This window comes from Phocoena phocoena, chromosome 19 (assembly GCF_963924675.1).
Source record: "Phocoena phocoena chromosome 19, mPhoPho1.1, whole genome shotgun sequence".
In the NCBI taxonomy this organism is placed as follows: domain Eukaryota; kingdom Metazoa; phylum Chordata; class Mammalia; order Artiodactyla; family Phocoenidae; genus Phocoena; species Phocoena phocoena.
The window spans coordinates 26,998,927-27,015,975 of record NC_089237.1 but is presented as its reverse complement, the minus strand read 5'-3'; the positions used below and the strand labels follow the sequence as shown (position 1 = coordinate 27,015,975).

The following is a 17,049-nucleotide window of genomic DNA, read 5'->3' as shown; positions in this document are numbered from 1 at the left end:
GTCTCGGCGTTGCTCGGCGCTGATTGGCTGAGTGCGTGTGGAATCGGGTGATGGGAAACGCAGCTCAGATCTCCCGTCTCTCCTGCTCCTCTCCCTCCCCCCCGTGGCGAATGTGCTGCGCGGCGGCGGGTGCTTACGCTCGCGGGGTTTGGCTGTTGCAGGCAGGAGCTGGGAGGAGGCGGCAGCGGCAGGAGCGGCGGCGGCGGCGGCAGCAGCTGGGAGGAGGTGGTGACGGTGGCAACGGCAGCGTCGGGGACGATGGCGCGACTGGTGGCAGTGTGCAGGGACGGGGAGGAGGAGTTCCCCTTCGAGAGGAGGCAGATTCCCCTCTACATAGACGACACCCTCACGGTGAGCGGGCCGGGCCGGGCCAGGCTCGCCGCTCCCCTGGCAGCTGTTTCCCCTCCTCCCCCTCCCCCAGGCCGAGCGCTGCGCACTGGAGAAAGAGTGTTGCAACTCCTAGGCGAGGCCTTCTCTCCGGCAGGCCCCGCAAACTCGCCTTTGCAGTGGGTGGCTCGCTAACCTTTACGGGGCCCCAGGCTAGCGCTCCGTACGCACTTTGAGCCCCTCACCCCAGCTCTCCCTTCTTTTTTCAACCCTCTAGCTTCACCCTTTCCCATTAGCAGACGGTGCTTTTGCCAAAGCACGCGCCTCGGATACGGGTTGAAGGATATTGGGCGTCAAGGGCCTATTACGGGAACCATCTACCCTCGGGGAGGCTTAATTATCTGGAAATGTCGCAGCTGCACTGCTACCTGTCTATTTTCTATCTTAATACTACAGCTCTTCATAAGCATAATTACTGAGGGCAGGGTGGCATGCGCTTGCACAGTAAAGATTCCACTAAAATGATCTGATTTCGTTATAGTCTCAATATGCCCGTACATTAAAACTGTTCGAAATGATTGTATTGCTAGGCCATGACTCTTCAAAATGGGTTTTCTTGTCATTATTCTTTACAGGTAGCCTTTTCAAAGGAAGCAAAGTTGATTGAATGTGTAAGAGCATTGTAAAAAGCTGATTTCTCATCTTGAATGTCAAAACCCAGTTCTGAGTAGTTTTCCTTTTTAGCATGGTACAGCATTACAGACCCTCTGCCCTGTGTTGCTGTAGTATTTCCTTTAAAAGGAAATGGTAGAAATTTGAATCGAATCTGAACAGGAAATGAGTGCAGTTGCTTGCCACAATTTCTTACGAAATGAAATGAACCTTTTCTGAATATCTTGAAATCTACGTTTTGATGATGCTGAAGCTTTGGATTATACATTTGCCTGCTTTGATAAGGTGTTGTGTCTTCATCGTAACACCTTTAGCTTTTTTCCTTTTCAAAGGCAGTTGATCTGTTTTGTTCCTGAATTTCTTTTTTGCAAATATCTACTGAACTTTTTTCAAATTTTGTATAAAATGCAAGTCATTGTAGAGATGCCAGTCTATGCCTTTATGTTTGCCAGTCTCAGTTAAGACTTGATTGAGCTGCAGTACCTTTAAAAGGATTAGAAGAGCTATTGAATGACTTAATTTGTTAGAACTTTTTAAGTGAAAGCATCTATAATTATCCAAGTGCATTTTTTTTTTCATGGAAAAAGGTAGAATGATTTGGGCTGATATAAGGTAAATAGAATTTGTGTTGTTGAATTAGAAAGTGTACTTGTATGCCGTGGTCATGATTTCTGCACTTTTTGCATTAAAAGTGTAATGGACTTGTATTTTAAGTAGTTTTTTAAAAAACTAACACTGATCAAATTAAATGATGCATTTCTCAGTTTGAAAACTAATATGAGTTCATGTGTTGATATTTTCTTTCTTCTCTCTCCCTCCAACACAGACACTTTTCTAGAGCACATAGTTTGGTATCAACCTTTTATGTTTATTGTCCCAGAAAGCCTTTGAAGTTAAAAAAAAAAAAAGTTCTGTGTGTTTGGACATAAGATTACTATTGAGTGTATACTATCAAAACAGGGGAAATCAAACATAAGTTTGAGTATTTACAAAAATTTAAAAGACACTGATTCTCCTTATGCTCACATAATCACCTTTAATGTGAATGTAGCATTGATACATCCATCATGTAGTGCTTTAAAATAGTCAACTTGGGGGGTTTTATACTCTATTCTCTATACAATGATGAATTTCCAAAATTTTCCAAAGAAAAAGAGGTAACCTGCCCTGTGATTTGTTATTGTACTTATTTCTGTAGAGAAGTTGGGATTGGACTGACCTGGTGGTTGAATTTCATTTTTATTGTATTGTGGACTTGTGACCCAGGCAAATAAAATTTAGGCTTACTCAACTTAAATATCTTAAAATAGGATTTTATTTAGGAAAAGGTGCAGTTTTTCTTTACTGTGGAAGGTTTTTTATCACTAGGAAATGAGTGAGACTATTTATTGCTTTGTTATGGAACTTATGCACGGTCATTGAATGCTGGTTAGTGAAAAATCTTGTCAAGAATGCATCATATTTAGGGAAACAAGTTTCAGAACCATTCTACCAAACGCTACTTAAAGGAATAATGTAGAGCAAACACCTGTTGGGGAAGAGGGAGGGGAGAAGCCTGCAGCAGAGGGTTATGCACGGGTCCATTGTTAGTGTGATGGCATTGTCACCCTGAAGTTAACTTTTGGTTTGGTCTTTGTTCCTAGGGTCCATAGGTAGTGCACTGAGGAAACATTGTGTGATCATTATTTCAAGTAGTCTTAGAATCTTGTTAGCTTCTAGATGTTAAGTCTGGTTGTAATGTTTACAATCAGTTACAAATATTTGTCGTTTTAGTAACAGAAGCTGAAACCTCTACTTAGGTAAACTGGGCGATTTTAAGTTGGATTTGTAAAGTGAAATTAACAAGCTTGTATGTGAGGAAGTAGCCTCCTCTTTTATGTGGTATGTTGTAGCCACATTTAAAAGACTCATATGGCAGTTTAGTGGGTTTGAATGCTTGAGTACAGTGCTGATGTAGGTGTATTTCAGAAAATCTCCAATAAGTGAACTGGTGGAATATTCAGGAAAGTGGTACGCCATGTAGCCAAAATGCTTTTCAGTGTTATTAGAATTATAGAATAGCAGATGGACAGAATACAGATTTTATTTTGAAGACATCTTTGAAGAATTAAGATTTTTAAAGTATTTTTAAAGGAATTAATAGTCAAAATATATACTCCTTATAAAATAATCTTGAAAAATAATTGCAAAACAAATTATCCTTAACCCTACTTCCAAGAGATAGCGAAGAATATAGCAGCATTTGGTGTAGTTCCCATCATAGACACACACAGATGCAGAGTTGAGGTGTATCGTTTTCTGTAACACTTTATATCTTGCTTTTTTCTCACTAAATGTAATATTGAGAACATTTTCTCTTGTCATTCTTAAACAGCTTTAGTGGCCATGTAATACTTTGTTGTGTGACATTCCATAATGTAATCATTCTCCCTTTGTTGGACATAGAGGTGGTTCTAGTTTTTACTATGAATAATACTCTAAGAATATACATAATGCATAAATCTTTGCATTAACAATTTTTTTTTCAGGGTTTTGGAGGAAAATTACATGTCAAAGGATAAAAACCTTTTATAAAATTCTTGATGCATACTGTCAGATTGCTACAATATTTCTGGAACACAGTTTACCCTTCTAATTCAAACCAATCTAAAAGAGACTAGAAACTCTGATAAAGGTTTTTTGATTGAGACTTAAAAAAGATTTTAAAATGTAGCATATCCTTTTGGGGATTAGGTATTTAGCATCAGTTAGAAGTTTAGTATTTATTGTTTGCTTTCAACTCTTGATTAAATATTTAACTAATTTACCAAAGGTGATAGATGTTGCAGGTGGCTGTGAGGATAAGGAAATAAAAAACGAAAACTAAAGGGACAATGATTTTTAATAAATACAAGCTTAGTATTGTTGGGTTAGAGCTTGTGAGAATGTGCTAAGAACAGATTGTTTGTGGTCAGGAGAAACCAGGACAGATACTTAAGAGTGAAAGTGGGTAATGGATTCAATACACTTTATAAAGCAGTAATTGCAGGACAATGACTTGTTCTATCTTTGGCTTGCTAGGGATAGGCAACCTCATCATGAAGCCAAACACTAATGATTCCTCTGTGAGACCACACCTGAAATACTTTACATGACTGTCTTCCTTTAGGTAACCTAGAATCTGAAGATTAAGTCAAGGAAGTGGTTTTAAAGAATGGGGAAAAATAGTGCTGCTATCCTCTATCTTCCTCTTTTTCTTTTTTCCCTTTTTCTTATTGTGGTGTCATCATTGAAGAGCATATAGTGATTGGCCAGTAAACAGCAAGGTAAAAAGCCATTGTCCTAAGTGAAAGGCAAGGACAGTAATTACTTAGTGTGAGTGCAGAGTTTCTAACCCAGTGGTATTGAGTATGTACAAGAGAAAATTTAGTATTATCCAAGCCAGTGAAACCCAGGAAAGATGCAGTAATAGACCTGATCTTGACATTTATCTGTACTAGTTAGGTGAAAATGAAATGATTGGAAATGAGGGGTTTTTGTTTTAATTTTAACCCTGTTTATAGACTTTTTAAAAAGGATTCCTAAAGTAGGTATTATCCATTAAATTTTATATACATATATATATATATATATATATATATATTTTTTTTTTTTTTTGGCGGTACACGGGCCTCTCACTGTTGTGGCCTCTCCCGTTGCGGAGCACAGGCTCCAGACGCCCAGGCCCAGCAGCCATGGCTCACAGGCCCAGCCGCTCCGCGGCATGTGGGATCTTCCCGGACCGGGACACGAACCTGTGTCCCCTGCATCGGCAGGCGGACTCGCAACCACTGCACCACCAGGGAAGCCCCATACATATATATTTTAAAGGTCAGCTGGTAGGTCTCAGTATGTTAGGTGTATTCTTTGACCTCTGCTTTAATTTTTTTTTTCCTATAAATTTATTTATTTATTTATTTTTGGCTGTGTTGGATCTTTGTTGCTGTGCGCAGGCTTTCTCTAGTTGCGGTGAGTGGGGGCTACTCTTCGTTGCGGTGTGCGGGCTTCTCATTGCGGTGGCTTCTCTTTGTTTCGGAGCACGGGCTCTAGACGCACAGGCTTCAGTAGTTGTGGCACGTGGGCTCAGTAGTTGTGGCTCGCGGGCTCTAGAGCTCAGGCTCAGTAGTTGTGGCGCACTGGCTTAGATGCTCTGCGGCATGTGGCATCTTCCTGAACCAGGGCTCGAACCCGTGTCCCTTGCATTGGCAGGCAGATTCTTAACCACTGCGCCAACAGGGAAGCCCCTGCTTTAATTATTAAAACAATAAAATATAGTTGATCAGAATAAAAATAATTCACTTACACAGAGTCAGTTTAGGATTTCACCTATGAACTGGACTGGAGAGACCTTGATTTGGTAAATTGAGTAGCTTTGATCTTAAAGTAGTATAGGTAATTGTCTCAGTTTTTTTTTATGGTGGCAATTAATATGTGGTGAAATGGTGTATATTTGTATAAAGCAAGTGGAAATGCAAATTAAGGTATTAGTTGCTTAAATGGTAGATGTGGAGTGACCTGCAGTGTTCTGTTGAGCTATGTGGCTTTAAAAGTTTATCCTATACCTTTTTTATGACTTGACAGTTAATTTCTTTGTGTTTTAAACCATGTGGTGATTCCAGAAAACATAATGTGAGTTAATTGCACTATTCTTTTTTCAGTCTTCATGGGTCAGGATTTCTAATACCAGGATTATTAAGATGACTAGATGACCAGTTTTACTTTGTACTGTTGGCAAAGTTAATATATGACAGTGTTTAGAGCAATGGCTAGTATGCATAAAGCTACATTAAATGTCTTTATTATTATCACCACCACTCTTTGGAGATAAGACAACTCTGAGAGGGAAAACTGGAGAGAAGTTGATTAACCTGAAAACTGGATAATTGATCCTAAAATTGTGAGATAAGGACATGTAGTCTGTGTGTATGGAAGGAGAAACTTCCAGAATAGTAAAAGCTATTGAAATGGAAGCATGTCTCTGAACATGGTATAATGAATATAGAACTGGAGACAAGGAACAGTAGCTCTTTCCCCGGTAATAAGTGGTATATGTGTATTATAATACATTTGGGAAAGATAGGAACATGTAAAGAAAAAAGTCATGTATCTTTTCACTGCCTAGAGATAGCCACATCTAATATATTATGTATTTTCTTTTTCTGTAGGAAAATATACACATAAAAATTTGAATCATATTGTACATGCAGTTTTTGAGCCTGTGAAATACACTGAAGTCCTCTGGATTGTTGAATCGGTGTTGGCGTCATTGTCCATCCTTAGTATCCACTTGTCTTTTCTAGTTCACATATCCAGTAGTCCCTTCTTAATAAAGAAAAGGTCTTATATCTGTTGCTTATATTTGCCTTACTTGTTTAGTCCTCAGTTTACTGCTAGAACAAGCATGTTTTTAGGCTCTCATTTCTAATGTGGAGGGGAAAGAATGGTCACTTGATTAAAGAAGCAGGTCTTTGTGGTGCTGGTTGGTGAAGGGAGGAATCTTTTTAAGATCACATTCAGGTGGGTGGGGTTTTTTAGTTTTTTGGTTTTGACTCAAATGGTCTCTTTATCCTGACTTCACTCTTTGGGTGTGTAGGAGTTTGTGCCCCTTGTCATCTGGAAATAGAAGTTTGTTCTAGCACAATATGTTTGATATGTTTAACAGTGTTTTAGTTAAGATACAAATGTGTTACTTTATTTCATTGTTTTGAAGGCATACTTTTTTTCACATTTAACATCTCTGAAATTGGTATGCTTCTTTCGTTCGGTGACATTTTCCAGTTATAATGGCTCTTTTCTAGTGGTACATAACTAAGGTACTTCGGTGATGTCACAAATCAGTGAAATGTGCTGATAACTAATTCCCATTATCTGACATCCTGCGACATCCTTAAGCTTTATGTATCCCTCTTCCTCTGGTAGTGAATTTTGATAATTGAATAAATATCTCAGTGTATTTTTTTCGGTTCATGATTAGAGCAAACATTTACTATGTGCTGGGTATTATTCTGAGTGTGTGTGTGTGTGTGTGTGTGTGTGTGTGTAGTGAAGTCATTACATAGTCATTTACATGGTAAGATTTATTCTGTAGTTGAGGAATAACTGAAAATATCAGGATATTTAATGTAAGATATCAGGTTATTTAACTTATTAAATGCTATTATTAGCCACTGCAACAAACATTTTAAAATATAATTTAATCCTCACAACCCATTTGATGAGAGATATGAAAAATTATTATTTAATCTCATTTTACAAATGAGGAAGCTGAAAATCAGGTTAAATAACTTGCCCAGAATTATGACATAAATTGTAAGTGATAGAGCTGGGATTTGAATTCAAGTCTGCCTGACTTCAGTGCCCTTGATTTTAATGACTATACCATTTCTAGCTTTAGAAACTGTAACTTGGATTTTTTTTAACTTTTTGATGGAAGTGGGAGGGAGCAAATTGGGCTTTAGGGGTCTATTTCTATCCTAGGAGACTATAAAATAGTCTGTATCATGTGCTCAAAGAGGATAAAATAATTGATTTTTATTTTTTTGCATATTAAGATGGTGATGGAATTTCCTGACAATGTGTTAAATCTCGATGGGCATCAAAATAATGGTGCACAACTAAAGCAGTTCATTCAGGTAATAGTTTTAAAAATTAATGTTTTAAATGGTGTGTGTGTGTGCGTGTGCGCATGTGTGTGTGTGTATGTATGTGTGTTTCAAAGAGTCATTTAAAATTTTACCTGTAAGTATTAATTTTATTTTACCTAGGACTCTTTAGGTCTTAAGATTGCAGTGAGGTTGCTTTCTTTTACTGTTGTTCCAGGTATATTTACATACCTGTGATGTGAAAGATTTGGTGGTGGTGTGTTATCATTTTACATGTCTGTAAGGCTTTAATTTCACCAGTTTAAATTTAGTTTAAATTTAATTTCCCTGTTTTTAGAAGGTAAGGCAGACAGCTTTTCATTGAGAACTTCGTTTTTTTCTGTAGTAATTGTTTTGTTCAGTAAAAAAAATTAATCTTGTATAGTGAATTTTCTGATTTTTATTTAATTGTTTTTTAATTTAATTTAATTTTTTATTGAAGTATAGTTGATTTACAATGTTGTGCTAATTTCTGCTGTACAGCACAGTGACTCAGTTATACACATATATATGTTCTTTATATTCTTTTGCATTATGGTTTATCCCAGGAGATTGGATATAGTTCCCTGTGCTATACAGTAGGACCTTGTTGTTTATCCATTCTAAATGTAATAGTTTGCATCTACTAACCCAAAACTCGCAGTCTTACTTCATTATTAAACAGTGTGATACTTTGTAAATACACTATATATGATCAAGATAAAGGAAGATAAATGGTTACTTTATTTCAAAATTCTATTTCAACTTTTGGAGAAAACTTTGAATTAAAGGTTGATAGTAAATGTGAGAATATCCTTTTTGGGAGTTATCTTACTTTCTCATCTTTTTTTTTTGTAAACTGGAGGTATTACTTGTAGTATAACTATAACTCCATCTAAGTAGAAGTTATTTATGAGTTTTGCCCATTTCTCTACAGCTATGGTTCTCAGTCATTTCTCTTCCTTGTCATAACCAACAGATAACATTCATATGCACCAGCATTTTAGTTACTCACTGCAGGCTCCTACATAGGTAAGATAGGCCTTGTTCTCGCCCACTAATCCATGACACACCTGCCCATACCTCCAGGTTGAGAATTGCTGCTCTACATGATCACTGTCCTGACTTGACTTGTATAGCTAAATGTAGTGTGTTGCTAAAGGTTGAGAAAAAGACATGGTAAAGCTGCTTTGTGTCTTTATTCTCTTCTCTTTTCTTTCTTTCCTTTCTGAAATGTTTTATTTTAAGTGAGAGTACTAAGGTTAATGCACATTTGACAGGCACTAAATTTCCACATGCAGGGCTTCTTTTTGCTATGCTGGGTCACATACTGCATAGCCCTGGCATCCTAAGTGGAGTTTTTTATACCCTAGATTCTAGAACAGGGGGATTTGTGGAGCAAACTCAGTACAGCATGGACAAGGCCGACTGCCTTGCCTTACTGACTCAGTTGCAGATAGAGATGGCAAGCCCTGCCCAGGCTGTACTCACTGCACAAGGATAGGAACCAGAAAGAGTGGTGAAAGAGTCATTTCATGTCTTTCTTACAAACTCTATTTTTCTTTCCCTCTTCTCTCAGCGACATAGTATGCTTAAGCAGCAAGATCTAAGTATTGCCATGGTGGTGACATCACGTGAAGTCTTGAGCGCACTTTCTCAGCTTGTCCCATGTGTTGGTTGTCGTCGAAGTGTGGAGCGCCTCTTTTCCCAGCTTGTAGAGTCTGGAAATCCTGCCCTTGAACCCCTGACTGTGGGGCCCAAGGGAGTCCTATCTGTAACTCGAAGCTGCATGACTGATGCAAAGAAGCTTTATACATTATTTTATGTACATGGGTGAGTATAATCAATTCGGAAACAATGAGTTTGTTAAATTTTTAAACTTGGTGACAGTGGCAGCTTTTTTTCTAAATTTGGTTGGGGCAAAGCTTGAGTCCAGATTCAACACTTTTATTGAGTAACTCCTATGTGCCAGTGACTGTAAAGTTTCTTTTCTCATGTGGGGAGAGGCAGACAGTAAACAAATACATAATTTGTCAAGGATGTTAAGTTACAAAGACAAACCAGTAAGGGAGATAGACAATGAGTGGGTAGAATTCATATGGAGAGTGGTCAGGGAAGGCCTCTCTGATAAAATGACATTGAATATAGACTTGAATGAAGTGAGTGAACCATGTCGATATCTGGGGGAAGGCAAAGAAGGAGCAGCAAGTGTAAAGGTTCAGAGGTTGGAGTTTTCCTGGAATGTTTGAAGAACAGCAAGGGAGCCATTGTGGCTGGAGCCAGATGAATGAAGGGAATGGTAATAAAAGATGAGGTCACAGGAGTACTAAAAGGCCTAATTATGGAGTGCCATCTTGAGGTCTTTTGTATTTTTAACTCTGAGATAGGAAGATTTGGGAAGGTTTTGAGCAGAGGAATACATGGTCTTCCTTGAAGTTTTGCTTACTGTCACCTCTGTGTTGAGAATAAGTAGAAGGGTCATGGAAGGGTGGAGAAACAGGCTTGTTTAATATAGTCCATGCAAGAAATAATAGTGACCAGTATAGTGGCCACGGAGATAATGAGGAATGGTTGGATCCTGGATATATTTTGAGGAATGAGCCAACAGGATTTTTGGGTAGATTGGATATGGAGGAGGGCATCAAGGATGATTTCCAGATTTGGGGTCTAAAGAGCAGGACAGATGGTTTCCATTTCCTGAAGTGGGTAGGCCTGGAGGAGAGAGGAGCACTTTTGCAGAACTCACTTTTGGATGTGTTAATTTGAGATAGCAGTTGGACGTCCAGGTAGAGTTCAGAGAGTTCTGGCCTAGAGATATAAATTTGTGTCATCAACATATATATAGTATTTATATGTATATTTAAACCCATGAGATGAGATGTGATCACCAAAGGGTAAGTGTAAATAGGAAAAGAGAAGAGGTCTGGAGACCAAACCTACTTTGAGGTGGTGGTAGAGACTTTGGATTTTTACTCTCCCTCAGAAAAGAAGCCTTGGAGGGTTTTTGAATCGAGAAATAACATAATGTGCTTTTTGTTTTGAAAAGATGACTCCAGCTGCTAAGTGAAACATAGTGTGTAAAGGCAAACTGTAGAAGCAAAGAGACCATTTGGGAGGCCAGCTGTTGCAGTTGATTAAGCTAGAGAGGCGAGTTGGACAAGGGTGGTAACGGTGGAGGTGATGAGACATGATTTGATTCTGAATATATTTAAAAGTTAGAGTTGACAAGCTTTGCTGATTGGATGCAGGGTTTGGATAGTTAGCCTTATGTATTTCTATATTTGCATAAAATTTCTGTTGAAGGCTCCTCATCAGGGATAGTGTATATACTGTATCTTTTATTGTTTATAGTGTATCTTTTAGTGTATATAGTGTATCTTTTATTGTTTCCTTTTTTTTTTTTTTGGCCGCACTACGTGGCTTGTGGGATTTTATAATAGTTCCCCGACCAGGGATTGAACCCGGGCTGTTAGCAGTGAGAGCACGGAGTCCTAACCACTGGACCGCCAGGGAATTCCCAAGGATAGTGTATGTTTAGATATCTAATGTTTGGACAAGGGAGTATGGCTGAGAGTCAGGTAGCAATCAGTCATAAAATATTTGAGTGCCAGGCACACTGCTAGATACAATGCAGATGCAGGGATGAATGAGACACATGTAGTCTAGGGGCAAGAGTATGTTGAATAGGGCAGGTCTTCAGTGTTTCGATAGGCTGGGAATGGAAAGGGAATATAAATGTACTGACTCTTGGGTTAGAGTTTGATGAGAAATTTTCAAAGTAAGTGATGTGTCTAATACTTTAAATATACTTCTCACTAAAAGGCATAGAGAGTTTGAAAATTCTAAAGAAAAGTTAATATTAATCAAACCTTTAATGTTTTATTTTTAATTAGGTCCAAACTAAATGACATGATAGATGCTATTCCAAAAAGTAAAAAGAACAAGAGATGTCAGTTGCACTCCTTAGATACGCACAAACCAAAACCTTTGGGGTAAGTAGAAATGATTATCAGGATGCTTTGTCGGTGTTAAGATTATAAATGTTGATCACATTTGGTAAAAAGAAAAGAAGCCCTGCTAGTTTTATTTCATTAATTGTTTACACTGTAACATAAAAACCATTTAATTGGTCAAAATAAATGTCTCCTGGTTCTGTAGGCCTTTTTGCATTAGGACTACATAGGCTTGGTTTTTTTTTTAAGTTTTTTTTTTCCTTGTATTAAATATGTTTCAGAGAAAGGAGGTTGAGATCTTTGTGGAAATTTATGTAGCCAGTATTAAAGTTTTCAAAGTTGTATCGTTTTTTTAATCTATGTAATAGTCATAATGTATAAATTATTTTTCTTGTCTTCCTTGTCTCTAGGTCTCCCTAATAATTTATCAAGGATTTAAAAAAAAATCTTGAATCAGTTATAGCAATGTGAATTCATGTAACTAACTTGTAGTTTTCTTCTTGGTTAGGAGCTACAGTGTCCAAGGCTGCTTCTGCCCCCATCTCCTAGCACAGTGTCACAGTTGCCCCTTCAAAATTGCTTGGAGTTGGGGGTGGTAAGGAGAAGCAGTGGAATTTGAAGGGAGTTTCTAAGAAGTAACTTTTGTTTGGGGAGAGAATGAGATGATGTAAAACTATACTTCTGAATTAATTTTAAAAATTAGTTTATTTTGGGGGCTTCCCTGGTGGCGCAGTGGTTGAGAGTCCGCCTGCCGATGCAGGGGACGCGGGTTCGTGCCCCGGTCCGGGAGGATCCCACGTGCCGCGGAGCGGCTGGGCCCGTGAGCCATGGCCGCTGAGCCTGCGCGTCCGGAGCCTGTGCTCCGCAAAGAGAGAGGCCGCAGCGGTGAGAGGCCCGCGTACCGCAAAAAAAAAAAAAAAAAAAAAAAAAAAAAAAAAAAATTAGTTTATTTTAGATATCTCATTAGTAGTGTTGACACCATTGTTAAATTGACATTTTCTGCTCTGGTAAAAAGACCTAGATGACCAGGTGGTGGTGTGTTAATAGTTAATAATACTTTTTATTTTCTATACTCAGGAAGAAAAAAGTTTTTAAACTTTTGTTATGAAAACTGTCAAACACATAGAAAAGTAGAGAGACTATACAAGGACCCTCTTACCCCCAAATACCTTCATCCAGACTCAGTAGTTATCAAGATTTGCCACATTTATTTCATTTGTTCACCTTTTCCTTTGCTGAAGTTTTTCCCTCGGTACGCGGGCCTCTCACTGCCGTGGCCTCTCCCGTTGCGGAGCACAGGCTCCGGACACACAGGCTTAGCGGCCGTGGCTCACGGGCCCAGCCGCTCCGCGGCATGTGGGATCTTCCCAGACCGGGGCACGAACCCGTGTCCCCTGCATCAGCAGGCGGACTCTCAACCACTGCGCCACCAGGCAAGCCCTGCTGAAGTATTTTAAAGCAAGTTCCAGGCATCATGTTATTTTACTACTACATATTTCCACATTCATCTCTGAATGCAGTGATACTTTCTTTCATGACAGTGCCATTGTAACACCTAACAAAACTTTTAACTATAATAATCTAATACCCAGTTCATATTCAGATTTCCCCAACTCTCTCTAAAAGTGTCTTCTTACACTGATTTGTTAGAATCAAGATCTAAACAAGAACCACACATTATATGATTTCTAAGTGTGAGAGCTCTGAACCCAGTAAAGCTCTACACAACCTAAAGTGCTTATCTAAGGATAATTATTTCATATACCTGATTTACCAATATCTTTAAAGAATTCCTGACTTTCTGAATGCAGAATCCATTCTAATTTTCTCATTAGACAGTAACCTTTTCTGAATAACCTGTTGACTAAAGCCACAGAGTAGTATGATATAATACAAAGGCTGCCTTCTGTGTTTTTGTTATGAATATTCTTCATTGAGGAGCTGAAAAGCAACAGCTACCCCAACATCTTAAACATCTGTGCTCATTGCCACCTTCCTTCAAAGACCAGTCCTTCCACTTTCGCTCCGGATTCCACCTCTTCTCTTTTTCTCTCTGACTTTGCTTCATCAGTTACCTACTTTTATTAAATTGACATACAGCTATGTTTTCCTATATTTCAGCTTAAAAACAAAAAACAGTCCTCCACAGACTTCACATCCTGCTTCAGCTCTAGCCCCACCACATGGGAAGACAAATGTTCTGCAAGGTTGTTTGCTGAGTTATGCAGTCAGTGTGAGTGGAGTTAGTTAAGCGACACCTCCTAAGGTAGCTTCAGTTATTCCCACAAGCCATGTAGATAGCAGGCCAGAGAGTTTAGTCTGCTTAGCCAAGACCTCTCCTCCACTTTGGATGGCCACTGCCATTCTATGCTACTGTGACTTTTCTTTTTATATTTTCCCTGTGTTGCTCCCCCCTTTCTCTCTCTAGATTTTCTTCAGGGGAAAGTGTAATACAGTTAATTAGCTTTTAGCCTAATCAGTAGTAACAATCTAGTTCAGTTTTCCTGAGAGTATTCTCACATTCGTGCAAGTAAACCCAAGTTATTGTCTGTCTGGGAGTAAGTGCAAGGTCTGAAAGAAAGGTCTAGGCCAGAGTTGTAGGCCTGTAGCTGATGAATGATATACAGTTGAGTCTTTTTTTAAAAAAATTAATTTATTTATTTGGCTGCGTCGGGTCTTGGTTGCGGCACGTGGGATCTTCGTTGGGGCATGTGGGATCTTCGTTGCGGCACGCAGGCTTCAGAGCGCCTGGGCTCAGTAGTTGTGGTGCGCGGGCTTAGTTGCCTTGCAGCATGTGGGAATCTTAGTTCTCTGACCAGGGATCGAACCCGCATCCCCTGCATTGGAAAGCAGATTCTTAACCACTGGACCACCAGGGAAGTCCCTACAGTTGACTGGGACAGTGCAGGGGTTAGGAGCACCGACCCTCCACGCAATGGAAAATTTGTGTAACTTCTAGTTGGCCCTTTGTATACATGGTTCCTTCGTATCTTCAGATTCCACGAACTGCAAATTGTGTAGTACTGTGGTATTTACTACTGAAAAAAATCCGTGCATAAGTGGACCTGCGCACTTCAGCCTCATGTTGTTCAACTGTATAAGATCACCTAGAGGAAGAGTAGAGTAGTAGAAAAGAATGCTGAGGAATTCAGTTTAATGGTAGAAAGAATAAGCCTAAAGAAACTCGAGAAAGAATCGCCAGAGAGGTAGGAGGAAGCCAAGGGAAAAGAGTGTGGGGCGGCGGGGGGCGGGTGGTGGTTGGTAAGCTGTGTTGAAGGTTGCTGAGTTATCAGGGACCCAAAAGTGTCTGTTGGATATAGCAACACTGAGATAATTGGTGATTTTGATGAGCAGATCTGTGGTTGAATGGAAACAATCTAGATCAGCATGGGTAGAAAAGTGCATGCAATGCAAGGTTGTAATGGGTTAAACTGTGAGTGGAAGGCGTGGGAGTAGAACAAGAAGTGAAAAGACTTCCTTTTTTAGAGAGCTTGATCTTGAAAGGAAGGAGTGATATAAAGACATTTGGTCTGGAGAGATTATGGATAAAATCTTGATTTGAGCTGTAGAATGTTTTTTCAAGCTTTTTTTAGAATAATGCTTTCACATTCTGATGGTATAATAATCATTCCCCAGCTCTGATTTCATGAACCTTTTCCTCAATAATGAGAACTTGAGTTTGAGAGTTACTCAGTTTTAGATTATGGATCACTCAGGCATAGAAAATTGCAAATTTGGGAGATGAGAATAGAAGGATATAAGATGCAGGGCAGAGCAGGAGTTGAGGTTTTTGTTTCAAGAATAAGGAACATTGATCCTTGGCCTGAGCCCTTGTGAGATGGGAGTAGGGAGCTGAATTGTACGTATGACCTTATAGGGTGGGCAGGGGGTTGAGAAATACTTACGTAGGTATATAGAGTAGGTTAAGTAAAGATTCAGAAGTTTTTCCATCTCAAGCATCCCAGGTAATGAATTTCTAGGACTGTAGTGAGACCCTGCAGAAGAACAGGCAGGAGCCAGTTGCTCAGAATCATGAAAAATCAAGAAGACTATCATTGAATGGAATATAGAAACCTATTTCTCTTGGAATGCACATCTGCAGCTAAGCAAAATGCATGACCAGTGCCACATTGCAACCTGTGGGGGAGGGAGAGTCTGGGAAGTTTTTAGTAAGTTTTCAAAAAATTATTTGTATAGTACTTACTACTAATTTAGGCTGTGTAAAGTGTTCATCTTAGTATGCTATCTTTATTTTAGTAAAAATAAAAATTTATTTACTATAACTAGATTAATCTGTGACTTTCCCAGTTACTTGTAAATGTGAAGGTAGATAAGAATTTTGTTGCCATGGGCTAGCTATAAAATCACATTAAGTAGATCAACACTTTTTAGTATTTTCAATTTGTGGAAGATTGATCCCATGTTCATAGGTGAAAATATTTTATTTTTTTTCAGCCCTTTTGACTTTAAAACATTCCAAGTAGATTTGCTCATAAAATGCTTAGTATTTTAACCAGTTACTATCTTGATAAGTGTAAATGTTGTTAAATTATATCAGGTAAACTTAATAGTTGAGCAGAAGTTTTTGTATAAAGATATGAGCACCTGTCTAAGTAACATTTTAATATGGTTAAATATGTAATTATATACAAATTTGCAAACTTATCGTACTAATATCTTAATGTATTAAAGAGTTCATGATTTTAATTTAGACTATAGAAATTATTCCTTCAGATTATCTCAGTGTCACTAAGCTTTGTACTGTACTGTACTACAGTGAAGGGAGCAGTAGCAGTTTCAGTTCAGAGAAGTTAAGTACATATAAGAGAAGTAGTGAAGACCACAGGAAGGACAGCAAGTGTAGGATCATTTTCCATTATGGACCTTTCCAGGGAACAGCCAGGTAAAATCAAGCAATCCTTTACTCACCTTTTTAAAATGTTTTACCCTTGTATGTTCCTTCTTCTCACTAAGATTTGATTCTTTCTGCAGAGGTTGTTGGATGGACGTATGGGAACTAATGTCCCAAGAATGCAGGGATGAAGTAGTTTTAATTGACTCTAGTTGTCTTTTGGAAACACTAGAAACGTATCTGCGAAAACACAGGTAAGTCCAAAGATCATCATGGTGTAGTTGGAAGGCGCCATAGCTGTCAGTCTTCCAGACTGACCTGTCACTGACCTTCTTCACATAATAGTACTCCAGCCTTCCCGTTAATACCTGACATGAGGCGGAGTTTAATGTTAGGGTAGGCAGTTCCTTTATAGGATGACTCTCAGTGTTGGTTGACTTGTGTTAGGCCAGCATTTCCATTTTTTGTAATTTCTACCTGTTGGCTCCAGGCCAGCCTTTCAAGAAACGCACAATAACTGTAAATCAAGTAAAGTGTACTTAATCACTGGAAATTCTAGTACTCCTTGTTTTTATGATAGAAGCATTTCATGATGTCATTTTTCAAA

General features: G+C 38.7%; 1 protein-coding gene across 3 annotated transcripts in view; it reads left to right on the top strand.

Moving 5' to 3' along the window:
• The window catches only part of GGNBP2 (gametogenetin binding protein 2), a 30,977-nt gene that overhangs the window by 508 nt on the left and 13,420 nt on the right, over positions 1-17,049 (top strand). The window contains exons 2-6 of one of the 3 annotated variants that reach the window (XM_065896796.1): positions 162-351; positions 7,569-7,649; positions 9,217-9,470; positions 11,531-11,629; positions 16,583-16,696. In XM_065896796.1, coding sequence (XP_065752868.1) covers positions 259-351; positions 7,569-7,649; positions 9,217-9,470; positions 11,531-11,629; positions 16,583-16,696 — 641 coding nt within the window. In that variant the 5' untranslated portion in view covers positions 162-258. Of the gene's footprint in view, positions 1-114; positions 352-7,568; positions 7,650-9,216; positions 9,471-11,530; positions 11,630-16,582; positions 16,697-17,049 lie in introns of those variants that run through there. The other 2 variants (XM_065896797.1, XM_065896795.1) reach the window with 2 other exon arrangements.